General features: G+C 35.6%; 15 protein-coding genes across 15 annotated transcripts; 9 read left to right on the top strand and 6 right to left on the bottom strand.

The window, feature by feature from the left end:
- Positions 1 to 2,320: 2,320 nt before the first annotated feature.
- EIN_034210 (hypothetical protein) lies at positions 2,321 to 3,547 on the top strand (the record flags this gene model as incomplete). Its single annotated transcript, XM_004185808.1, has 1 exon — positions 2,321 to 3,547. One exon carries the CDS (start codon positions 2,321 to 2,323, stop codon positions 3,545 to 3,547), a length of 1,227 nt encoding a protein of 408 aa, XP_004185856.1.
- Positions 3,548 to 3,802: 255 nt separating this feature from the next.
- On the top strand, positions 3,803 to 4,393 carry EIN_034200 (hypothetical protein; the record flags this gene model as incomplete). Its single annotated transcript, XM_004185807.1, has 1 exon — positions 3,803 to 4,393. One exon carries the CDS (start codon positions 3,803 to 3,805, stop codon positions 4,391 to 4,393), a length of 591 nt encoding a protein of 196 aa, XP_004185855.1.
- A 193-nt stretch (positions 4,394 to 4,586) lies between these two features.
- EIN_034190 (hypothetical protein) lies at positions 4,587 to 6,342 on the top strand (the record flags this gene model as incomplete). The annotated part of the gene is made up of 5 exons (XM_004185806.1): positions 4,587 to 4,749; positions 4,787 to 4,876; positions 4,917 to 5,009; positions 5,053 to 5,367; positions 5,618 to 6,342. The coding sequence occupies 5 exons, from the start codon at positions 4,587 to 4,589 to the stop codon at positions 6,340 to 6,342; spliced, it is 1,386 nt and encodes a 461-aa protein (XP_004185854.1).
- A 257-nt stretch (positions 6,343 to 6,599) lies between these two features.
- On the top strand, positions 6,600 to 7,244 carry EIN_034180 (hypothetical protein; the record flags this gene model as incomplete). Its single annotated transcript, XM_004185805.1, has 1 exon — positions 6,600 to 7,244. The coding sequence occupies one exon, from the start codon at positions 6,600 to 6,602 to the stop codon at positions 7,242 to 7,244; it is 645 nt and encodes a 214-aa protein (XP_004185853.1).
- Positions 7,245 to 7,375: 131 nt separating this feature from the next.
- Positions 7,376 to 9,832, bottom strand: EIN_034170 (hypothetical protein; the record flags this gene model as incomplete). The annotated part of the gene is made up of 1 exon (XM_004185804.1): positions 7,376 to 9,832. One exon carries the CDS (start codon positions 9,830 to 9,832, stop codon positions 7,376 to 7,378), a length of 2,457 nt encoding a protein of 818 aa, XP_004185852.1.
- Positions 9,833 to 11,895: 2,063 nt separating this feature from the next.
- On the top strand, positions 11,896 to 13,144 carry EIN_034160 (hypothetical protein; the record flags this gene model as incomplete). Its single annotated transcript, XM_004185803.1, has 2 exons — positions 11,896 to 13,043; positions 13,081 to 13,144. The coding sequence occupies 2 exons, from the start codon at positions 11,896 to 11,898 to the stop codon at positions 13,142 to 13,144; spliced, it is 1,212 nt and encodes a 403-aa protein (XP_004185851.1).
- A 357-nt stretch (positions 13,145 to 13,501) lies between these two features.
- On the top strand, positions 13,502 to 14,203 carry EIN_034150 (hypothetical protein; the record flags this gene model as incomplete). Its single annotated transcript, XM_004185802.1, has 1 exon — positions 13,502 to 14,203. The coding sequence occupies one exon, from the start codon at positions 13,502 to 13,504 to the stop codon at positions 14,201 to 14,203; it is 702 nt and encodes a 233-aa protein (XP_004185850.1).
- Positions 14,204 to 14,277: 74 nt separating this feature from the next.
- On the bottom strand, positions 14,278 to 15,901 carry EIN_034140 (hypothetical protein; the record flags this gene model as incomplete). The annotated part of the gene is made up of 4 exons (XM_004185801.1): positions 14,278 to 14,326; positions 14,370 to 14,479; positions 14,544 to 15,695; positions 15,752 to 15,901. 4 exons carry the CDS (start codon positions 15,899 to 15,901, stop codon positions 14,278 to 14,280), a joined length of 1,461 nt encoding a protein of 486 aa, XP_004185849.1.
- A 505-nt stretch (positions 15,902 to 16,406) lies between these two features.
- Positions 16,407 to 17,006, bottom strand: EIN_034130 (splicing factor 3B subunit, putative; the record flags this gene model as incomplete). Its single annotated transcript, XM_004185800.1, has 1 exon — positions 16,407 to 17,006. One exon carries the CDS (start codon positions 17,004 to 17,006, stop codon positions 16,407 to 16,409), a length of 600 nt encoding a protein of 199 aa, XP_004185848.1.
- Positions 17,007 to 17,231: 225 nt separating this feature from the next.
- EIN_034120 (hypothetical protein) lies at positions 17,232 to 18,101 on the top strand (the record flags this gene model as incomplete). The annotated part of the gene is made up of 2 exons (XM_004185799.1): positions 17,232 to 17,385; positions 17,425 to 18,101. 2 exons carry the CDS (start codon positions 17,232 to 17,234, stop codon positions 18,099 to 18,101), a joined length of 831 nt encoding a protein of 276 aa, XP_004185847.1.
- Positions 18,102 to 19,765: 1,664 nt separating this feature from the next.
- EIN_034110 (hypothetical protein) lies at positions 19,766 to 20,317 on the top strand (the record flags this gene model as incomplete). Its single annotated transcript, XM_004185798.1, has 1 exon — positions 19,766 to 20,317. One exon carries the CDS (start codon positions 19,766 to 19,768, stop codon positions 20,315 to 20,317), a length of 552 nt encoding a protein of 183 aa, XP_004185846.1.
- Positions 20,318 to 20,733: 416 nt separating this feature from the next.
- Positions 20,734 to 21,456, top strand: EIN_034100 (hypothetical protein; the record flags this gene model as incomplete). Its single annotated transcript, XM_004185797.1, has 1 exon — positions 20,734 to 21,456. The coding sequence occupies one exon, from the start codon at positions 20,734 to 20,736 to the stop codon at positions 21,454 to 21,456; it is 723 nt and encodes a 240-aa protein (XP_004185845.1).
- A 238-nt stretch (positions 21,457 to 21,694) lies between these two features.
- Positions 21,695 to 22,066, bottom strand: EIN_034090 (elongation factor 1-beta, putative; the record flags this gene model as incomplete). Its single annotated transcript, XM_004185796.1, has 1 exon — positions 21,695 to 22,066. The coding sequence occupies one exon, from the start codon at positions 22,064 to 22,066 to the stop codon at positions 21,695 to 21,697; it is 372 nt and encodes a 123-aa protein (XP_004185844.1).
- A 407-nt stretch (positions 22,067 to 22,473) lies between these two features.
- On the bottom strand, positions 22,474 to 23,763 carry EIN_034080 (hypothetical protein; the record flags this gene model as incomplete). Its single annotated transcript, XM_004185795.1, has 1 exon — positions 22,474 to 23,763. The coding sequence occupies one exon, from the start codon at positions 23,761 to 23,763 to the stop codon at positions 22,474 to 22,476; it is 1,290 nt and encodes a 429-aa protein (XP_004185843.1).
- An 80-nt stretch (positions 23,764 to 23,843) lies between these two features.
- Positions 23,844 to 24,509, bottom strand: EIN_034070 (thiamine pyrophosphokinase, putative; the record flags this gene model as incomplete). The annotated part of the gene is made up of 1 exon (XM_004185794.1): positions 23,844 to 24,509. One exon carries the CDS (start codon positions 24,507 to 24,509, stop codon positions 23,844 to 23,846), a length of 666 nt encoding a protein of 221 aa, XP_004185842.1.
- Positions 24,510 to 24,673: the final 164 nt, after the last annotated feature.

Below are 24,673 nucleotides of genomic sequence, written 5' to 3'. Positions count from 1 at the left end.
ATCAATCTTTAGTTTGATAAAAAAAATATATTTGTTGAATTATTATAAAATTTATTAATAATTTAATTTAATAACAAGTATTTAAAATAGTAGTGCTGAGTTTACAAATTATTTTTTGTTTTATTCATTAAGTATTGTGTTTAATATTTTACATCATTTTTTCAATAATTCATATTGTACAAATAACATTGTACAAAATGTTATTTGTGAAATGGTTTTATTTTCCAACATGTATTATACCAGTTAATAAACTAATTAAATAACACACTTAAAATTGTAATTTAAGATGTGTATTTTTATTTTAAATATTTAAAATAAATTATTTTATTTAAATTACATTTATAATAAAATAATAAATGTAATATATTTTTAGTTTTAAATTTTATTGATTACAATACTAAATGAATTGTTTGAAACAAATAAATGTTAATAATAAATAACTAAAATAAAATTATTATAAACATCTTGAAAATAATTAAAAAATAGAAATGTTATATATAACATTTGTTTAAATGTTTAAACCAAACCAAATTTGTAATATTAATTATAAGTTTCACCGAACATACTATTTGGTTAAATATTTGCTGTTGATGTGAGACATAGGGTATCTATTCGGGCTTCTATGAATTAATGATTATTAAAAAGATTTTTATTTTTTTGTATTGTAACAACAAGTGGTCAAACAATTAAAAACTGACGTTACGTTTAAGATATAATACAAAAGAAATTGTGCAAACACGACATTGTTCTTAAAGTCAACCTCAGACTGGTTGACCAAATTATCATTTTTGATTGCTCGAAAATCCAATTAAAAAAAACATTTCTTTGTTTTTATTGTTCGGTTTTGATATATACTTATGCTATTAGAAGTCTTCATAAGAAAGCACGTTTTAAATGGTTATGTTTTTCCTCAATCAGTGTGTAAAAACTTATTTCTGTGATTAATTGTCTTTCTATCATTTTCAATGAACATTACCATTGAAACAATACAATAAAATCATCACTTTGAAATACAAGACAAATATACTGTAATCTTACAATCAATGGTAAAAAATCCGATTGAACTGTAAGATATCCTATTCAGATGTAGTTGGTATATTAGAATCGACATGTGTACTTCAACAAAGAATTTATTATCCTAATTATTATGGCTTTTTCCATTTGGCAAACCATCCTTTTTTCAAAAAATATATTTTTTATAATTAGTATCAGAAGAAATTACAAATAACAACTCGATAATTACTAATAATAATAATTGTGTAACTGTTGTATTTTTTTAAAGTTAATAAATTGAAAATAACATACACAAAATCTGATGGAAAAAAAATTGTTTTTTTCCAGTAAAAATAATTCCTTGTTGATTCTTTTGTATCTTAAACCCAGTAAAGTTCGTGCAACTATTTATATCTCCAAAAAGTAAGATAGAATTACGTAAATTATCGGGGTTAATTGTCATATCAAATAAAAAGAAGAGAAAAAGTTTGAAATAAAAAGAAATTGTTTGAAATACGACACATAAGTCAAAATTCACTTTTTTTTACTCAAATTTAACAAATTTGTTTTTTTACAAAACCCTTTCTTTTTTATATAATAAAGGTAAATTCAATCAATTTCAAGTGATGGAATACGTTTTTTGGATCAAAAAAATATTAACAACAGTTTTATTTTGAAAATTCAAATAAGCTTAAATGCCGAATCTAATTTAAAACTACTTAAAAAATTAAAAATGTTATTAAATTGTTATTTTCAAGGAACTTTTAGAAAGGCCGTTGTTCGAAAAGTTAAAAGCAAATCCATTTCAACCATCAATAAACCTGATTCCATTGACCAACAAACGTAGCACCAATCTTAAGAAACGGCGATATTTACCAGATCTCCAAAAGTGCCTAAAATCAAGACAACAACGATGAAAAAAAAAAGTGGGCAATCATTAAAGAGATTGAAAATGCTTCAGAAATAGAACAGCGAACGAAATACAAAAGAAAAAATGGAATGCTTTAAAAATAAAAAGTGTGAAGGAAGTTTGTTCATAATAACCCAAAGAAGAGTTTCGAAGGTCTTAGTAAGGTATAAAAAAAGACACTGATTTGGAAAGTGCGAAAAGAATAGCTTTTTATGGCTTGGTAATGGTTTCAGAAAAAAACTCTCGATTTGGGCCAATGAAACTGTGTATGTTTAGTATAGTAAATATAATAATGAAATATAGTTTTTTTAGATAAAATCCCTAGCGAAATGGGTGAAAAAATCAAAAACAGGGAATGTTCTTCAGACAACAAGGTTCAAAAAAGTGAGACGGATCTGTAAAACGTAGAAGTACGCAATGTCGTTATTCAAACTGTTCGCAAGCAAGGAAGAAACACTACTTTCCAAGGCTTTGAAAAATGACAACTCCCGGATCCCCAGAGAGATTATCATTAAGATCAAGGAGGTGCAGAGCGATGTGATAAAGTCACAGGTTTTTACACACGAACTTCTCAAGAAACTTGATGCCCCTCTCCAACCCTATGAGTTCCTTAAACTTCTAACGCTTTACTTTATAGTCATGAAAAAGGATAAAAAGAATCTTTTTCTTTCAAAGATCATGACCTCCAACATCCAGCTCATTACTCGAATTCCTGAGGTTTATAAAACAAAAGAAGAAAAAGAAATCATTATAGTGTTTGCAAACCATTTGGATTGGTACACCACACTCTTTGCCAACCAAACTTTCTCTTTGGACAACACAATTTCGATCGACCAGATCTCTCAGTGTTGCTCTTCAAAGTCGTGCGACGACACTATCGTCTCGTTCTTCTCAATGTTTTTTAACTTGGCTTCAATCCCATGGGAGAACGAGCGCTTTTATATCAACAAATTGTTTCAATTTGTACTTGGATTTCTTCTTAGAGAGTTGGCGACGACGTTTTTCCGGTTATGCTGCTACATTCCTGTTTTTATTTCAAAACTCTCGAAAACACCTTCCGCCTGCAAGGCTGATTCCCTCAAGTACATGAAAAAGTTTGACGAATGTCAGATTCTTTTTCAGTCGATCCTTACAAACCCTAACGTGTTGAACTATTTTCCAGAGGCGCCACAGTACAATGTCATTTCAACACAAAAGCTCCAAGGACTCTTAGAAGCTCGTTATATCCAAATCCAACAACACTTGGTCAGTGTGAGTGGAAGCGAAAATCAACAAGACAAGTACAACGAAAACATCCAACACATTAGTGACGAAATTAGCAAGGAGTACGAACACTTCTTGATGCTGCTCACTAATGAAATGGGTGTTATCGAGTATTTCACTCGTCTCCACTCAGACTCAGTGCCATCCACTGTTGTCGCTTCCAGAAGTTCATCGAAGACCTCCACAAGGAGTTGCCACATCGAAGAAGAACGCGCAAAACCATACTTCAAATCAGACAGAGAACTCCACGCTTCTATCCGAATGTCTCCACAGCACAAAGGAACTCGAAGTTCATTTTCTACCAACAGACCACTCTCACAAGACGCTACTGTGCTTATGTCTAGTACTGATGAGACATCCTTTTACCATTTCAATTTTTAAATTGTGTTTTTAGCATCTCATTGACTTCTTTATTTTTTTGGTGTTGAATTTATAATAGGATATGGTTTTTTATTCTATTCCAAGTATTGAAATATTTAATTGTTTTTATTTTAAAAATTTATTTAAAAGAAATGGATTGCAAGTCAATACTTTTTTGAGATTTCAAAACGAAAGTTTTTGGACTTTTTTCATCGTTTTGTGTTTAAAAGAAAGAAAAACAAAGTGAGATGTTGAGAAGACAAATTGAAAGGGGTGATGACTGACACCAATGAACTGAGGAAAGTGGTTGTTGTCACTACGTTGAGTGAAAGTGACCCTATGAGCATTCTCCACTGTCACCCTCTCTACCTCTCAGACCCATTCAAAGAGTACACAGAATATGACGGGTGGTGGAGGTGTGATTTGTGCGGTGATCGGTACAAACGCAACGAACTGATGTACCATTGCCCATATTGCTGTTACGATGTTTGTGCGTCGTGTTATTATCAAGTTGTTGCGCATCATAGACACATTGGGCACACTTTCACACCAGACTACAGTGGACGTGGGAAGTGTTGCGACTGCAAGAAGGAGTCTGATGTGATGTACAAATGCAACCAATGTGTTATTCAATACTGCAAAGACTGCTTTCAGTCGATAGCGTCGTTTGGACTCCATAACCATCCTCTTTACATCGCAGACCCTGGTGTTGTTTATCCAGGGAAGTATTGGAAGTGTGATAAGTGTTTCACTGTCTTTGGCAAAGACAAATTCACATTAATGTTTCACTGCAGAGAGTGTAATGTTGACTTCTGTTTTAACTGCTTTGTGAAGTCTCTCAATGTTGTAAAGCCTTGCAAATGCTGAAAATCCTTCTATTTGTCGCAGCTTTGTATTTAAGTGTATTATTACTATTTTTTTATTCTATTTGATAGATATGAAAGGTTTTGGGGAATTTTTGATTCATTATTTTGTCGAATTAAATTTAAATTATTTTAAATTGTAATAGATATGAAAAACTGAACCAAATATAGAAAAACAAATAAAACTCGAAATTAAGATGTTACAATTTCTTTGTACAATGCTCCACATAGCCCCTATTTTTGCTTATATCAAATCTGATCCACTTTCGAAAACCGCTTATTGTGCATCCTTTAATTCTGTGCTTTCTGAGTGCGAGAGGTGTATTGATGACTTCATTTTGTTTGGTGATGAGTGCAAACGTTTGTTTAGCTTAAAAATAACAGCTCTAAACACAAGACAAAAGTCAGTTACATTGCTATGAAGTCCAATCAAGTAAGTGTGTTCGGTGTGATTCAAATTACAACATGGTCCATGGTAATTGCGAGAGTTTGTTCTACATAAAATTGGACCAACTCACACAAAGGAGATCGAGATAATTGCACCAAGTATAATACAGCTGGTGAGTGCACTTCTTGTATTGATGGGTTTGCGTATAACAAAGCTTCCAATCGCTGTGAAGGTTTGTCTTTCACAACACAAAGGAACAAAAATGTGACAACCAGATTGTCATTTAATTAATCCCCTCTGTAATTCATTTGAAAATGGGTGTTACAACTGCGCTAACTGCAAACGAGGAACAATCAAAAACGAGAATAATATCTGCGAGTCCAAAGTATTGAAATGTTTAGACTACATAAAAGATGGGATGTGCCACGAATGTTATCCCGGTTATTACATCTCTGGTGGGTATTGCCTAAAAGGGGAAGTCCCCAATTGTTACGAGTATAGATCTCACGAATATTTACATTCGGAAAATTCGACTTGCAAAAAGTGTCTAAGTGGTTATTTGATTGATCGGCAACGCAACATCTGTGTTAGTTTGTTTTCTCACTTCCGTAGCCTACACCTTTTGATACCTCTTTTGTATTTGAATTCAAAATGAATCTTTGAAATACTCAATGGAAGAGAAGGATTACATTGACCATTGTACCAATTATCTCAATGATGATCCTCTTGGCGCCTTTGGGAAATGTGTGAATTGTAGTCTTGGCTATGGGCTTTCTCAAGACGGGTCTTCTTGTCTTCGTTTGTTTATTTCACTCCCAAAAGGGATATACTAATCGACAGCTTGTGATAAATCTTGTGAGAAGTGTGAGTACTCCACGATGTGTGTCCGATGCAAAGAGGGGTATTACTTGAATGGCTATAAATGTGAGAAATGCTTGTCGACCAACTGTGTCGAAGACAATTATGCGCATTGCAATGAGTGCAATAGAGAGTGTGAGGTGCAGTCGTATGGCGATGGAGAGTTGTTTTGTTCGAAACCGAAGCACTGTTTGACTTACTCGACAGGACATATATGTGAATCATGTTTGGAAGGTTATATTCTCCAGAATGGTAACTGTGTTATTGATAACACATATTGTAAAACATACAACGATGACAAAACGAAGTGTGTTGAATGTGAACAAGGAAGTTACATGTTATCGAATTTTACGTGTGGGTTGTGTGATTCTGGATGTATTACGTGTTCGGGTCATCCCAAATCGTGTTTGAAGTTCAATACAAATCGATGTACACAACCGTATTGCTTAAGGTGCGCAAATGATAAAGATGTCTGTGATTTATGTGACCAGGAACACGCCCTCACAGTCGATGGCCGATGCCAGACCACGATGTGTAAATACCTCTATGAAGGAATAGAGAACGATTGTATAATTTGCGAAGGGGTTGGGTATTACCCTGGCACCAATGTGTCGTATATCTTTCAGTTCTTACCTGTTGATGGGAAGTGTAATGATAGCGTTCACTTCTTTGCTTTCCTTGTTTTTTCATTGATTTTACTTCTTTAATTCTGTTGTTCAATTCCACAATCTTAGTCATGTTACTTGTCACACAGGGTTATTTTTTGTTTTTATTTCACTCAATTATAATGTTTGAAATATCCAATAAAGTAAAAAAAGCAAAAATGGAAAAAATTGGGCGACGTGGATTTTTCCAAATACTAAAAAGTATCAAAGAAATAGGAAAAGGGTTAAAAAAGAGAGAAACCTCTTTTTTTCAGAATAAAACGCAAATGAAAAAGAAAAAAAGTACTTCAAAACCACACATGGAGGACAAGTCGCTCTCGTCGATATCATTTGACGATGGCTCTGTCGACGGACTTCCCCCATCGACAAACCAGCTCCAAAACGACCAAAGTGTGCTCTGGAAAAAACGTGACAAAGACTTGGAACCCAAACGTATTACTATCAAAAAGATCCGGAGGAAGGATGAAGCAAGTGAAGACATGAGGAAAATGATAAGAAACATGAAAACACGTGGATTTTCAATCAAAGAAATTTGTATTTTAACTGACTTAACAAAGGACGTTGTTATTAAATACATTCCAGACTTACTCAACGACGAAAAAATATGTACAGAGCAAATTGACGCACACCACACTAAAAGAGGTCGGAAAAAGTCTGACAATATTGAACTTCAAAGTAAGATTCAAGACTGTTTCGACGAGGACAACTCAATGACACTGAGAAACATGAAAGAAAAGTTGAAGGAGGATGGCATTGAAATATCCGTTTCGTATCTTTCGAAAACAATCAAAAAGATGGGGATCAGACATGACAAGAAAACAGTAATGACACCACAAACTGTTAGAAACTCGAACGAGCAACAACAAATGTTTCAAACAATCACAGAGTCCGTCTTTGTTTCCCCACCACACCAAAACAACACACGTCCACCTCCTCTTTTGTAGGCAATGCCCACATTTTATTACATTTCAACGACATGTGTGCACTTCATGGGTAACTTCCGTCCATCATCTTATAGGTAAATTATTTTTCATACACACTTCTTGTCTAACAAAAAATACAAAAATACAGTTTATTATTCATAAAAGGAGGACCACAGATACCCATCTGCTGACCCACTCATGAGAATTGTATCATCCATCTCAATTGAAGTAATCGGACTTTGGTGTTGGTACATGTACTTGAGACCACCACACCAGCTTTTGTTGCACTCGAGAAGGGATAAGAGATGGTCATCACCACCAGTCACTATCTTGCGGTTGAAGCACTTCACCACATTGATTGGTGCCGTGTGAATCGTTCGGTTCAAAAAATTTCCTTGCTTTCGTAAGTCAAACATCCACACCGACCCCGACTGACACCCACTCACCACATACCAGTCAAAGCAATCAAATGTGTTGATGGGAGAAATTTGGCTCAACGTCTCGAACACAACATCCCCCTCCCTTAAGTCAAAGAGCACATTCGAGTTGTTGGAAGTCGAACAGACAACCAAATTTTGCGAAAAGGTCTGGACTTGGAGCAAAAGGTCCTTCTTCACTTTATAAGTTATTGCCCGAGAGACATCGAGAAAGTCGGCTAGACTGAAGTTTTGGGAATTTGTGCACCACGACAAATACTTTTGGTCTGGCAAAAACTGGATGTGGTCATTTTTGAGTGCAGGAAATGTTTGGAAGTCGTTGACTGCAAACAGCTTGTACTTCCGCATTTCGCCTTTCTTGAAGGAAACAACCGCACAATTGTCGTACTGAGAAATGCCGGTGATCTCATTTGAAAGGATCGTCCGTGTGATCACCGTCTTGTTATCAGTGCCGACACGTAGCACACACCCCGTATTATTACCGACTAATATCGTCCTATTGGGACAATACTCGATGAAGTGAATTGGCATCTGGACAAGTCGAGCAGACATTCGCTGTTTTGGTCTATTGAGTGTCCACTTGTTTTTGATTGTGCAGGCGTGCTTCACAAGATAGTAATTGGTCTGGCTCTGGTTTTTCAGCTTATTGCGCTCCATTTTCTCTGCATTGATTTGAGCGGTGCAAAATTCAGTACACTTTTTTGTGTATGTACAAAATGATGTGGGCTTGAAATAAAGGGTATAAAAGTTGCCCCAAATTTGTTCGTTGTTTTTGATGATGGAGTACATTCTCTTCGACGTGCGCATCATAGCCACGACCGATTGCAGAGGTAAGAACTGGAATACTGTTATGATGCTTTCATTATCAAGTTCATCGAAACAATTTGTTGGATGAGTGTCTTCAATTTGTTTCCTGGTGATTTTGTTCTGCCTTTTCAGCAACGTATAATTGTAGCTCTTTAATAGTGCGGTTTGCAGAATGCGCTTTTCCAAGATATCGTCGGTAGGTCCACTACAAAAAGGGAGTGCTGGTGAAATGCCTTCGAGGCGGATTCTTATCAACAGGAAAGCGCATAAAAAGTTGTTGCAAATGGTCTTAAACATTTGTGGTGTTGTATTTTTCAATTCGGGAATGAAAAATTTGTAGTAATAAGTTGTCGTTGCAAACTCTCCAAACCACTCTACGTGCTCACCTGTTTGCATGTCTATTTTTGTGTTGTGTTTTATGTCGCATTCCTTTTGTGGACACAATGTTTCACTAAAAACAAACATGTTTCCCTCAAACAAAATAGTCCCCACGAAGATGTCGCTCTCCCCTCTTATTTTACCCAACATCCCGGTGCTCACATGTAAATAATTAACCAGCCCATCATCTCTTAATGTTTTGACTGTTCGACATAATGGTGAATGTATTGTGTTACCCGAATACATATTTACCAATGTTTTCAAGTTGAAATTGAAAAATGTTTTACCTTGTGCAAAAAGTTCTGTTTTGTCTTTATTTGTGAACAGAGTAAACAAGTTAGTTCTGTGGACGGGAATCAAAGTTGTTTTATCCTCTTGGAGTTTCTGATTAAACAGCCGCTCGTTCGCCAACATAAAAATTTCGTTCCGATCCTTTTTCATAAACTCGACCATCTGATGCAGATTTTTTCTGCATGTTGAGATTGCGTACAGTATTTCCTTTCTTCCAAACCCCGCGTTCAATGATTTGGTCTCGAGAGTATACATGATCCCATCCCGCATTTTCTCCGCACAGTGTATATAATATATAAAACCAGGAAGTTGGTAGTCGTACGAGAACAGGATAGTTCGTTTGTGCTCGACAATGTGCTTATACCTGCAATAGACCCTCCCTACATAGTCCGTTGCATTCATCACCAATGTAAAAGAGAGGCGGTCATCGTCTATCTTTTTGACATCCCAAACGTTCGGATATGCTGACATGAATTTCACAACATCTTGAAACAAATCAACAAACACCCCAAGCTTGAACGGCACAAGAACCGTCGAGCGAACAGTAAGAAACTCCTTTGTGTTTCTGATGTAGCTTTGCATAAAGTGGAGAGGGGGTTGAATTGTTTCCTCAAGGCGTTCCCACTCGTTCTCGTCATCCACATTTTGTGATAAAAAGGCCTCAATTATCGGTTTATATGACAGAGGCGTAGTCATGTGATTTCTCTGTTTATTTTCTTCTTTTTTCTTGATCTCTTAAACTTTTGGATTATTTATCCTTCTTATCATCATACTACTACCATCCCGGGTTTGTGGATGTCTATCCCCCAATGTCTATTTCTTCATATTTATGTATGATGTGATTTTTACTTTATTTAATTATCTGAGTTACTATATTCCAAATTACAAAAAGTATTTCAATTGAGTCATAGTAATCATTTTTTATAGAAAGGGTAGAGTTGTCATTCTTGTGGCGTTTTTAGTCTTTCGATCCAAAAGTTTCACGTTTTTAGAAAAGTTCTTAATATTTAATAAAATTACTATAACTTTATTATTAAAACACTTCTTTAGGCAATTAACTCCACTTTAAAAAAAATGAAAACCATTTAACGTAATTTGTCTTGAGATAGATATATCACTTCAACAACCCAAGTCTTGGATCGTGTGGTGGTCCCAATCGACACAAAAGATCGATTCTATCTTTGACTCCAAATTGTGCTTTAAAAAAACTCGTTTTTTGTTCAATTTTGTTCGCATTTCGAAGCAAATTTAGCCCGCTTTTACATTTTTTTTCACAATAATTAAATTTGGAAAAATAACAGAATGGTTTATTGTTTTTATTTGAGATTTAGCTTTTATCTTTTTTATTATCACTTTTTTGTATAATTAAAAAAAGTTTGTTATTTGTGGTTTGGTTTATAGTAATTTACAGATGCAAGAAAAAGTGGTTGTCATAGAAAAAGTAGTTGTCAAGAGTATAAAAAAGTATTTTTATTAATTTATTTTTAATAATTATAAATTGTTAGTTGTTTAACAAGCAAAATTACGGGAAAGCAGTGGTGATTTGGATTGATTTTTCAGAAAGTGGTTGTCAAAAGGATGAAAAAAATAAAAAAGACTATTTTTATATAAAAAACAGAAAAAGCACAAAAATATTTTACTCATCTTCAAAATCAAAATTGACTGCACCTTGTCGTCTCGATATAAAATGAATTGATGTGGGGGATGTGCAATTTATTATGAATAAGTTGGGGATGTGTAAATCAAACAAGCAAAAATCACGATTATCAGGTTTGTATATTAATAACGTTGAAAACGAATAATTAATCAATAGACATTCATTAATAAACAATATGTAATATGACATATATTACAAATATGACATTTTGTTATGAAAACTGTTGTTTGTGTTCAAATTAACCAAACGTTTTGTGCTGATTATTGTTTTCATTGTCTTTATCTCCTACTGTAGTAAGGTTCACCAAAAAAAACAAATATACTTCATTTAATAAGTCTTTTCCAAATACATAATTTTTATTATTGTTAAAAGTTTTAAATATTAACATTATAAACATTTGTTTAATACTTTATAAAAACATAAAACAAATTAGTTAATATTTATTATTTCATTTGATAATTGACTTACTCAGTACACTGGGAAAATTTTTGAAAAAAAATCGATTTTTTTTTTGCTTTTAATAACATTATTTTCATGACAACCACTTTTTCTATGACAACCAATAATTCTTCTATCTGTAATTACATTTATTGATTTATATTTTTAGTAAACCAAAAGTAAAATTGTATAAAGTATAAAAATACATACCATTGATTTGTTTTAAAGTATTTTACTATTTTATTTACTATAAAAAAAACTCGTTTCAAAAAAAAGTGCATTCCCGACCCGATGCCAAATTATAAAGCACTATTAATGGGTTTTGAAAGAAATTCAAATAAAGCAGTTTTAATATAAATAATTTATTTTTTCTAGTTTTGGACTGCCCATTTTTTGTTTGAAAAACAAAAATACTGAAGTAAGATGCACTTCATCAAAATATTAAAATCAAACCTCTTTATTTATTTTATGAATCTTTGACGTGTTATATATCTCTCGATCAACTTAATTAATAAAAATGCCCATTGAATGTGGTGTTATGGCTGTACAATCTTTTAATGAACTCCAATTATTCTTTGTTGATGTAGAGTTTTTTTAACTATGAAAACTATAACTATTTGTGAAAAATAAAAATTGATAATGAGAACTCAATTTACAAAACAAGATGATCCTTTTCTTGTTTTTTTATATAGAAACCTTACGTTCCACTTACTGCGATTGGGACAAAGATGGCGTTATTTATAACAGAGACACCAATCAGACTTGTGTTTGGAGCGCTGGTCTTATGGTAGAATCGGACACACTCTTAATTGAAAAAGGATGTCCACACTCTTTAACGTTAGTCAACGTCATGATGACCACATACATTGGCAAAGAAAGCCTTCCCGATTTAGTCAAATTAAAAGTTGTGAAAGACAAGCCATGGAAGAATCAATTTTTTTATTACTTTTACAAAACGAAGCCAGACCTTGATGTTGTTTTATTTGGTGTAGGGTTTGGGCCCACAAACACGCAGTCTCTCCGTATAATTATCGAGATGGGGACGGCGTCTTTTACGCTATCAAATATGGAGGATGATGTCAAACACATTCAATATGGTGTATATTACCCATCATTATACACCACAGAACCACCTTCCATAACATTCAAAGGAAAAATAAACATCCTACATACAAGTCCACATTACGAAACAAATGGGTGCAAATATATATTCACCACTTTTGATAATTTACAAGAGTATCAAAGCGAAAATGTATACATTTCAGACTGTGGATTTATTAAAAAGGTGTATGTTTGTACTGGTGTTGCAAATGTTGAATTACCATGTGTGTGCAACATCAAAGAAAGCGATCAATTCAACGTCAAACAATGTTCAACGTCGCTGAATTATGAAATAATGAATGATAGTTATGCTACAGTGGAGGTGTTTCTAAATTTAGGGACGACTTACATTAAAGCAGTACACAGAGATTGGACTTCCTTTTCCGTTTTTTCGTCGCCAGTACACATCCTCCGCATCGAAAAAGTGTTTTCAAAAGTTTTTACTTTCCACTCCACTGTGACACACTTCGGTTTAAAAGAAACGCTTTCATTCTCATCAAAGGGGTGTGCAAATGATTCACTTTTGATAACAGAGCAAAGCAGTATCAACGGGTATATAGTCAATGTGCAAAGCACTTTCGCAACAACTGACATGTTCATCAACAATTTAAAAACAGCTTTTATACTTATTCCAGGCTCTCATTTGTTTTATTTTTCTTCTTCTGAGAAGCGCGTTATCTCTGCTACTCCATTTGGGAACTGTTCTTGTTTGTTTTGTTTAATACCACAACATTACATTCACTGGTAGGTGCAATGGTTACTCCATCAAATTACTCCTGTTTGATCTCAAGACAACGAAGTCAAGACATTAATATATAAAGTCTCTGCCACATCTTTTTTATACACCTCTTCAATACTTCAACACATAGCAAGAACTGAAAGTAATGCTTCAACATATTTTTCATTTAAGTCTCTATTTCGCTCAATTTTTCAGGAATTTTTTCCACTTCTTTTTAATAGAGTATTGGCATTTTGTTTTCGTATTTATACATTACTATAACTATAATAATTTAATTTATTAAATACTACATACAAAGTCCCGTTTTTATACAAAAAAATAATAATAAAAACACTCAAATAGTCATTGAAAAACTTCAATAAATCCTCCACACGTGGCACGTTTAAAAACTTGTTCTTGATGTTTAGAACAAACTATTCATACTTTTCAAATGTCGAAAAGCCCCTTCATAAAGGTTCCACTTACGACGGACAAGGACGGCGTGTTTATGGTTCTCGAAAGTAGCGACGAGGCCACCAAAAAGGATCAACTCCTTGCAAAACGGGAGTCTCAAAACCGCCTAGTTGTCCAACAAATCTACCTCATCTCCCTTCTGACTCAAAATGGGTTTGATGTCTTGCTTGACAAACCCCACAAGAAAAGCACAGTCTCTCTGCAAACACTCCCCATCCATTCAATTCGTTACAACAATGAAGTTTTGTGGAACACTGACACACTCAAACTCGATAGACAGACAGCCAAAGAGCGAAAAGTCTACATTGAAACACTCACTAACAACTTGATGATCACTTTGTTAAAGCAAACTGGAGTTGATATCAGAGAGCGACAAACCAGACGCGGTACAAAGACATCTTTCATTCAGCTCAAGCGCGTCGATTCTCTGATTTGTGGTGGCTTTGTGTTGGATCTCACGTCGATTACCCAACACGCCCGAGTTCTCTACAATTACTTGCAGGAGAACATGACTAAAGATGGCATCCTTATTGCAAAATTCGACAAAAAGATCAAAGAACTGCTTATGCCTGCGTTTACTCCACTCCTCAACGAGTCACTTTTCAAGCCCTGCCTCAAGCAAATCGTCATGGATGAGTACTCCTCTGAACTCACGTCCGATTCGTCGTGTGTGTGTTGAAGTAATTATTATTAGTATTGAGTTCAACCTCACAACCAATTAAAAAATATAAAACAAAAATACATAAGACATCACTAAAGGTTTTCCATAAGTATTGGCTTTGTAAAGACAAATTTCTTTATCCTGTGTGTTACATCCTTCATCTTTTAAACATGTTACAACAAACTGATTTGAAATTTGTAAGAGTTGTGGTTGGTAGATAAGAACCGTGTCGAGAGCTTCAACACCCTTACTTTCTTCAAATTGCTCAATCAATGTTGCATCGTCTTGGTTAAACTTGTTGTGAGTATTAATGCACTTCCTACTTTCTTACATAAACATATCTAACACACAAACAAACATTAAAATCCAAGAAAATGGTATCCGTAATGAGTTGGGCACACTGACTATCTTTTTGTATAAAATTGCGTTGTAAACATGACGACATATGTTGAAGCAGTCCCTTTTTGTTCAGCATTTGAATGAGTTGAGGTGCCTTCCCGTTTGTTGCCAAAAGGATCGCGCGAATGAGTTTCAGTGAAGCCCGTGTGCAGTCGGTTGACTGACTTGCCGTTTCACTAACGATGAATGCTATACCACGTTCATTTTCTGACAAATACTTTAGGGCTATCTGTGTACATGAGGGGTATTCCAAGAAGTTTTCCATAAAAGTAAACAGTTGAGGTAATATTGGTGAGACGGAGTATTGGAGCACTTCAAGTGCTTTTTCGAAGAGTTTGTCAAGTGCTGTCCAGAATTGTGGAAGTACACTGACGCAATTTTGAACAACTTGGAGGACAATAGATTGGAAGTCCGCAAAGTGCATTCCCATGTTAGTCACAAGCATGTTTTGGATATTTTCGTTGTTCTTTAATATCTCTACAAGGCGTGGAAATTCTGATATATTCTTTAATGTCTCCAACATAAATATAATGATGTCCCCTTCAAACCCATTGGAAAAGACATGGACCAACGGAAGTAAACTGAGTGCATAGGCGTCATCAGGTTTTGGTTTCCCATATGTGATTGCCTTCATGACCATCCCAAGAGCTGCGGGTATCGTCGGGTCTGGTTTTGTTTTGTAGACTATTTCGCACAAATGGAAAAACGGTTCAAAAAATCCGTACGAGAGACACACGTCTCTGTTTTGAACAGACTTAAACATGACGTTCGCAATTCCTCTCGCCGCATTTTCGAAAATGTTGAGGTATTTGTTGTCAAACGGTGTCGACAAAATTTGAGCGTACCTCGCGCATAACCCACACTCTATGTATTGGTGGTCGTGTTGGGGATCGCTCTCGGACGCCAGCAACGCCGAAATTTGCACTGCAAAATTTTGGATACTGCAATCGGTACTCATAGCAAGCTCCGCCAAACGGGGTAATAGTCCGCATGGGCATATGAGTGAAATTGCCCCTCTTCTGTTTTGAATCATTCTGTTGATGAAGTTGAGTCCCTTGATCACGTCTTTAGGATCTGATGATCTGATCATATCACATAGTTTTGGGATGTCCTTTCTGTCACTGTTTCCGTCGTATCACAAATGCGGTAAAGTGTGTTCGAACAAACGTCGTTTGTGAGGTTGGAATTATACGGAATTGGCTTGAATTCTGGAATTGAGTGCCGTACAGCTCCCAACAATGCCATACGGTTACTAGTACGAAGTTGGTTGTGTTCCTGCGCAGAGTTTTCAATTGTATAAGGGTCAAGACGATACATACTTTTATCTGTTTTTTTTAGTTCACTCTATCTCAAGCTTGATTGTTTTGAAAGTAATTAAATACTCATTCTTCAAAAAACATGAATTGGGTATAGTTTATGTATTAAATATTGTAGTTTTGTATTATATATTATGTTATTGTTTTAAAATAGCAAAAAAATCAAAAGAATAATTGTAGATTATTAATGTATGTATCTAATAATATATGTTTATAAAAATTATAAATAATATGTTATAAATTATTAATATTGAAATAGATTATATATATAAATGAATTATATTTAAAATATACTATATTTAAAATATTATTTACTTAGAATAAAAAATAGTTTTTGTTTAATACTAAAATTAGTGTTAAAATTACATTAGTAATTGGAATTATACTATTAACACTTATGTCATATTGAATTAAATAGTAACTCAGTTAATTGACCAATATTTTAAAATGAAAATTCACTCGTTAATTAAATTTGTGTATATTGGTAATACAATTGACATTGTGTATTAATGGTGTGCCAAAAACCTCTCTGCAGCAGTTCCATACCTTTCACCCCTTTTATTTTTAAACGCGTACTCGACTGATATCTGTTTTCCGCTAAGCATTTGACCGTTCAAATTTGCAATTGCCTTGTCTGCTGCGTCGAAACTGTCATAGTTGATGAAAGCGTAGACCTTTCCTGATTTGGTGTCTGTATTAATTTTTGGAGGAGAAACCAAGTTGCCAAAATTGCAGAATGTGCTGTGTAAGAGCGATTCGTCAACACTTTTATCCAAGTTGTTTACAAATAAATTGGCGCCGATGTCGATTGCCCCTCTCCTCACCTGGTTGCTCCGATTGAATTTGACAAGTTTCCCAAAGAGGTATACATTATCAGAAAATATCTTTACGGAATAGTCTGCGTCTCTGTCGCTTTTGTATTCCACGTAGCCGACACCCCTGTGTTGTCCCGACACTCTGTCACGCGGTATCGACACTGACATGACTGGCCCAGCTTGTATCATTAACTCGTATAATAAGCCTTCACTCACCTGTTGGTCCAAATCGGTGCAACACACCGTCGACTCAACGTTGTGAAACACAGGCATTCCGCCATATGAACCCATTTACGTACTTCAGTTCTTTGTAGTCTTATTTTAAAAAACTTAATAAAAAAGTGGTAAAAAAATAAAAAAATGGGTGGTGTTCTAGACATTGCAATTCGTGTTCAAATAAAACCAAAACAAATGTTTTAAATTGTTTTTGTGTATTAAATCGGGACATTGAGTTTATTTTTTTAACAAAACCTAAATTGAAGTCAACAATGTTGAGTCATCAAACTGAAAAAGACAATGCCCTTTGTCTTGATCAGCGGATACCCATGTTCTGGCAAAACAACACTTGCAAAACAACTCTCCGACTACGTCTCTGATAAATATCCCGAAAAAGAGGTCGTTTTAATTAACGAAGAAACGTTAAGTGTTCATCGAGAAGAAGCATACAACAGTTTGTCTATTGCTGAAAACAACTAATAATAACATACAGCAATGCAAACCGAAGATAGAGTTAGAACAGCATTCAAGGGACAAGTTCTCCGTTATTTGAATCGTGAGACCATCGTCATTCTTGACTCTCTCAATTACAACAAGTCGTTTCGTTACGAGTTGAAATGTCATTGTAAGTCAATTGCATCAACAAGTGTGACGATCAGTGTCACGGCTCCAAAAGAGAAATGCATTGAGTGGAACGCACCACGGGAGCAAAAATACACCGATGAGATGTTAGTTGAGTTGATCGAACGATACGAAGAACCACTCCCCACACACAAGTGGGACCAACCCCTTTTCCAGATGAAACCTGGGGATGAGCTTCCTTGCGACAAGATCTGTCAAATTTTGTTTGGTGAATTTAAAGGAAGAATCAACATGAGTGTCAAGCAAGACACTGTGGAAAGTAGCACTGCAGTCACTCAAATAGATGCGATCACACAAGACATAATTGCTGTAGTCATGAGGGTTGTCAACTCTCCAACGTTTGTTGGTGGAGATCCTATTGTTGTTCCACAAAGCGCAACACGTGTTGTTCTGCCTCGTAAAGTTTCTGTTGCCGAGATCAATCGTATCCGCAGGTCTTTTTTGAAATTGTTGCAACAAAACTTGTTGACACTTGACAACAACGGAGGCGACGCTTTCGTCGCATTTTTGAATTCAGCGTTTTTGTGATTTGTAGCACTTCCATTTTCAAAGTAAACACTAAAAACGATCAATTCTCTTAAATTTAAAAGTACCCGCCAAAATACAAATTTTGCTCAAAGCGCATGACGTACGGCCAACGCTTTGAGGGGTGTCGGTTTGTGTCGTGTGGGTAGTATGTGTCGGTCAAGTCAAATTCGTCATCATAAACATCACTTTCCTCAAGGGCGTACTCCATGAAGTCGTCAAACTCGTCGTCGAAATCATTAATATCAAGACTGAAGGATAGAACCTATCTGTCATTCCTCAGAACATCAACAAAGCACAAACAACTAAAAGAAAAATCAAAAGAAATAACATTGTAATTTTGTAGTCACTTCCCAGTTCTTTGAAAAACATTTTATCCATTTCCCAATAATAATTGCCCTAAAATGTTATAGGGATTAATAAAACGACAATTTGAGTGGTTTAAACAAATTCATCAATCTTTTATCATAAAATTAAGTTTTTTATATTTGTAAAAAGAAAGTGTCGTGTGATCAACTTTTTAAAAGATTCACTTTAATATAAAATTCGATTTTGAAAAAAACTTACCAAAAAACGTATACATTCAATAAACGGCAATATTTACATTTTAAAAATAATTAAGCAATACTCCAAATAAAACAAAACAAAAAATGAAAAAAAATCTGGGAAAATAACATCATTCCTAACAGTTTGATAGATAATTCCAAGTATACGCAGAATAATCCAACTATAACAATAAAATGTTTGTAACTAAAAGTATTTTTGTTTTTTATTTATGGTTTTAATAATTGTTTTCAATCGAACTCTTATCAATGAATAATGGGCATCTCTAAACCAAATAAATAGGGATTTTCAACCAATTTGTGATATTTGGTTGTGTTGTTTTTATACATACAGTGCTTTTCCTGTAATCAAGCTTGCTCTTGGGCTGTTGTTCTCCAAAAGATAATAGAACTAAATTGTTTAACTACCATTAAAAACCGCAAAATCCACTGAAAACAACCAATTTTGAGCTTTAAATATACACTTACTTTTTGCATTCAAAAATCTACATGAACAAAAAACTGTATTATGAAGCGCCACGTGTGTTCAAAAACACAAACAAAGAAATTGAATCTCAAAAAACGAGAAAGCAAAAATGTGTTTTGAGATTGATAATATCTGTGATCGATTGACCAAAAAAGAATAATTCACCGATTAACATGATATAATGTATTATAATGAACACATTTGTGGTACTTTTGGACAGACATGCGACAAAGTAAAGAGAAAATCTTAGAAAAAACAAATCCAAAATGAAAATCAAAATGGGAAAACAGAAAATAGTTTTTTGATATGTTAGATGTTTTTGTACTCTAAAAGTTATTTGCATTGAACTATTGTTGTAAAACTAAAACCTATACAATTATAATTGAATAAAGTTCGATGAATATATTTATACATAATAAACTAATAGCCGAATCTCCTGTTAAAAAGTGGGTACTTTGGTGAAACAGAAAAGAACAAGTTTAAACAAATTTACACAAACAAGATATGTTAAGGGATTAAGATAGCAACGGAATGGGATTTCCAATCGCCCAGAAATAAAGCATCGACTGGAAGTTTTCAGAAATTCTATTCTAAAAGATTTTTAACAAAAAATCGTCAACGAACTGACACAAAAGATCATGCAAACTCCTAGTGCGTTTCATCCACTGACCGCCCGTGACTACTCATACTTCACAATCATCCCGGAAATAAGTGATGAACTCAACTCGCTTTCAGAGAAGGGCATAAAGACGGGGCTACACCCACAAGACTCAGAGAAGACAGATAAGAGTTCTAAGAAGGCGGACCGCAACTGGAGCCTGAACGCGACGAAATTCATAATGCTGAAGTATAGGCACTGGCAACTTGCACACCGCCGAGTCATCAGTTTTGTGGACTTCCTCAAAACGTCTTCAGACGAAATACAGCGGTACTTCCACGTCAAGAAGAGTGCGTCGCAAATCAAAGACAAAATCAACAACACGAAAACGGGGTATGTTTCTCTTGCAGAGTCTGTTAAGCCTGGCAAAGAGGGAAAGAAACACGCGTTGTCGTCCAAGAAAATACCAAACGACGTGTTTTGTTTCATGGACAAGTTCTACAATGCACAAAGAAGTGTCTTTGTCGAGAACGTTATTGCAGAGATCGGCGTCATTTTGAGCGAGGAGGCACAGAAGGAGAACACTGCCTGAATGTCTAATTTGTAAATTCTTACTTTTATAACATTTTGTGTTATAAATAACACTTTGTGCTACACCAAAAAGTGTCTCCTGCCAAATCCAAATTCTCCAGTTTACCACTTCTCTGTTTTTTATATCCGTTTTGTCTTATTTCTACTTTGAAAAATAAGACGACATGTTGACTTTTTCTAATTTTTTAAAGGAGTTTTCCTGTTTTATGAGGAGGTTTATATTAACGATACACAACTCATCATACTCAAAATAAGAAGAATGCAGAAATGGGAATGAGTATATTGAATACGAAACAATCCAAGCATAAAGAAGGCGCGTTTTACCAATTGTGATGGGAATTGTGTCAAAAGAAAAGAAGAAAATTGAAAAAAAGAAAAGGGTTGGTAATATATAAGGGAGGGTTACGTGGGAAACTTATGGAAGGCAATTTAATCGACAACCCAATCGAGTGCGCTCCAGGAGAAACGCCAAAGATCTATCGTGTTGTCCTCACTGGTGGCCCTGGTGGAGGAAAGACTACATCCCTTACACAAATCGCCGATCAGTTCCGCCCACTTGGAATCCAAGTCTTCCACATCCAAGAGAACTCGACTATGTTCTTCAACTCTGGTGCTGGGTTTCCTGCAAAAGGCTCTGAGAGGCAAAGGTTGTGTTGGGAACTGTGCAAGATCCGATGTCAGCTTGCCATGGAGGATCAGTTCTATACGTACGCTCAGTCTACAAACAAAAAGACAACACTTATCTTGTCAGACAGAGGGAGTATGGACTCAGCTGCTTATATGACTGAGGACAACTGGAACAAAGTCGCCACAGAAGGGGGATTCGATATGGACTCGTTCTGTAAGAAGAGATACGACATGGTTATTCACTTGAGAACAACAGCAATCGGCGCATTGAGGTACTATGACAGAAAGAGCAACCCCGCAAGAAGAGAAACACCAACAGAAGCCGCCGAACTTGACTACACCATTGAAGAAAAATGGGCCATCCACCCACACCAAATCATCATAGATAACAGCACTAACTGGCAAGGAAAGGTCAAGAGAATTTGTGAAAAAATTGCAGACTTCGTTGGCATCGAATATCATTCCGTGCTTGATATTCCAATGACTCCTCCAACTCCAATGGTCTTCCAGTAACTGATTTCTATTTGTGTACTTTTTGTTTTCAGTATTTGAATACTTTCTTTTTTTTCTTTTGTTAATGATAAAAATATTATAAAACTTCTTATGTAGTTGTTTTTTAGTTAAAAATGTCAAGAGCATTCAAAATACTTCCACTTCCAAAGAATCAATTGTAACAATACTTCTTCAATTTATATCCACATATATAATAACAGAAGAAACATAAAAACTTAATCAATAAAAATCAATTGGATTAAAGCTTAGTGAAGGATCTAATATCGACGGACTGAACATAGTCCTCGAGTTCTTCAATTTCGTCTTGGACTTCCTGGGTGTTGACTTCATCATCGACGTTCATCATGATGACCAACATTTTGATGGTGTGGACAACTGGCTCAAGTCTGGCAGCTCCCCACATGAGCCCTTCCTTTTGAATGCCTCTGATAGCAGCTTCCATAGCGGCCATATCAGTGTCTTCACCCCATGGCTTGACTTCGAAAACGATTTGTGATCTGCCCTTTGGTTCTTCTTTGACTTTCTTGGCCTTCTCAGCTTTGCGTTGTTCCTCTGCGGCCTTTTCTTCTGCGGTGAGTTCTCCTCCGAATAAATCCATATCGTCAGCCATGTCTCTGTCACTTCTATATTTCGAGATTGCCTTATATACTCTTTTTTTTAGGGTTCTTATCAACCCATTAATATTACTATTTGTTTACTATTGTATATTTTTATTTCGACTAAATCGGGATCGTTCAAATTTCTTTAACCAAATTCGGAGTTCTTTACTTTTATTGCGTTATAACCCGTTAATTGTATCATTTTCTCCGTGTTTTCGATTATATAGATCATAGACTAGGGTTTCTTTCCTTTGTTCTTTCAATTCAATTCCACGTGTTTATCTCGCTCAACATGCACAAAAGTTGTATGATTGTTTCGACAAGCAAACAAAACTTTTATCTTTGGTAGACCCCTCACTATATATTAAACGTTACTATCAAATAACTCTTGAAATTACAAAACATCAATCAATCACCGTTACACCTCATAACACAGCTTGAAAACACCAAACGGGCCTTCTGTCCCATACTTCTCTTCCAATTTCAACATAATTTGTTCCAACTCGATTTGTTGTGAAGAGCTCAGAACAACTTGTTCTGTCCTTTGGAAGTTAAAAATTACCTCAAGAAGCAACACCACACTCCTCTCGTCGTCAATCAGTAATATCTTGTTCATCGCGCTTTTTGTGATATCTCCAGCCATTCTCGTAACAACTGTAAACGTTGTTTCAGCACCTTCCATAACAACACAAGACATTGTGTGGATAGCATCCACCTCGTTTCCCACATCTCTGTCAATGAACTTTCTTTCACAAAAACTCTTAACTATGTCATCTAATGCTTTTTGTTGTTGTTTGAAATCGAGTGGCATGACGGTGTGCATATCAATCATTCTCATCAGCACGTCTTTCTCGACTGTTATTTCAGTGTTTATCACGTCTTGATACATCCTATGTAAGTACATGGGATATCCACTGAAAATCTCTTCAAGAAGTTGAATTGCGGCAATGCGATTTTTTGGAGACTTTGTGAGCGTCATCAGAAGTTGTATAACAGACTCCCCGTCTTTTTCCCACTCGTGACTCTCTGTCGATTTCCCATGTGCGTCGACAGCGCCAACCTCCTTTAACGCTTCAAATCGCCACAAATGGCAATCTCCCAATTGCTCGACTGTACTTAAACAATTCACGTTGCTCACTTTGAGTGATTTTTTAACAATGGGAAAGAGGTTTTTGCACGTCAAAACCCCATGGGTATGTGTCATCCGACAACATTCACTCATCACACTCTCAACATCCACATCAGTCATTTGTATGACGGTTTCCTCTTTCTCGATTTTTTGTGGAGTGGTTTGGGGGAGTGGTTTCTCTGGTGTTTTAAGTTGTGTAGGAATTGTCGAAAACGATTTTGTGAGTTCACTGTTCTTCTTCTTAATATCAGTTTCGACTGATGAGATTTTGTGGACATCGACATCATCCTTCACTACTATTGTGTCTATCACAATCGGGGTGTTCTCAGTTTCCATCTTGGTGATCGTTTCCGGTTCCTTGTCGAGGAAGGACCAGTCGATAGAATCTGCGTCATCCTCCTTTTTGTTGTCTTGGATCCAAGTTGAAGTCTCTTTTGGCTGCGTTACTACTGCCGTCTTTTGTGTTGGTAGTCGAAGGTCTTTAGAAATATTGTTAGCGCGTTGCGCTGGTGTTGTTCCGACTCTTTGCGTAGCAGTCAAATCAGTGACAAAGATGGGTTTTTGGTTTTTTGGTTTCATCCCAAACAAGTTCTTTTTCTCAAGAACTCAAAATAAATTGTTATCATTTCGTTTTAGAGAAAAAGTAGTAAAAAAGTCAATTAAGCAAGACAACTCGGCCGTGTCAAGATGACAAGCATTTCCCCTTTCGTGTAGTTCAATGTCGCCAAATCCTCCGTCACAACATTTGATATTGTTAACGACACTCCTATTTCTAACGTTTTGTTGACTAATGGATATTGCATGCCACTGATGGTCACATTCTCGACTCGTTCTGATACCGGTATGAAACTTAATGTCCACCCTTGACGTCCTTCAAAAATCATCGTTTCAGTCGACGCTTCTATCACTTGTTGGTAATTGACAATTCGCATGTGAACACCTATCCGCTTCAGACGAATCAATGAGAAGGCGTTGCCTAACGCATGGTCAAACCGCTCCCCAACACCTCCACATAACACAATCTCACTATACCCTCTGTCTCGTGCTTTACCTATCGCAATTTCAGTGTCTGTATAATCTTTGTCGCACCGATACTTTACCTGCTCGACATCTTTATACGCTTCAAGCACCTCCTTGTCAATGGAGTCCATATCTCCCACTATTATCTCCGGTCTTCTTCCGATCTTGTGGACCATATTAGCACCGCTGTCTGCACATATCAAATACTCCGCATTGTCTGCGATGTTTTGGTAGAATGCAATTGCGTCTGCTGACGTTTTATATGATCCGCCAGTAAATATGGCGCACCACTTGCCCTTTTCCATAAAGTGATTCAGATATCATTTTATTTACTCATCACTCTATACATTCAAATAAGATGAATCCACCCCGATTAATAGCTTCATTTGAATCTCTTTACTTTTAAACTTATTAGTAAAAAGTATTAGAATTTGAAACGTTAAATAAATGAAACCAGGTAAATACAATC

The sequence above is a fragment of the Entamoeba invadens genome, assembly GCF_000330505.1.
Source record: "Entamoeba invadens IP1 unplaced genomic scaffold scaff_1105074726079, whole genome shotgun sequence".
In the NCBI taxonomy this organism is placed as follows: Eukaryota; Evosea; order Mastigamoebida; family Endamoebidae; genus Entamoeba; species Entamoeba invadens.
The sequence above is the reverse complement of the archived record's forward strand: the minus strand, read 5'-3'. Positions and strand labels throughout refer to the sequence as shown.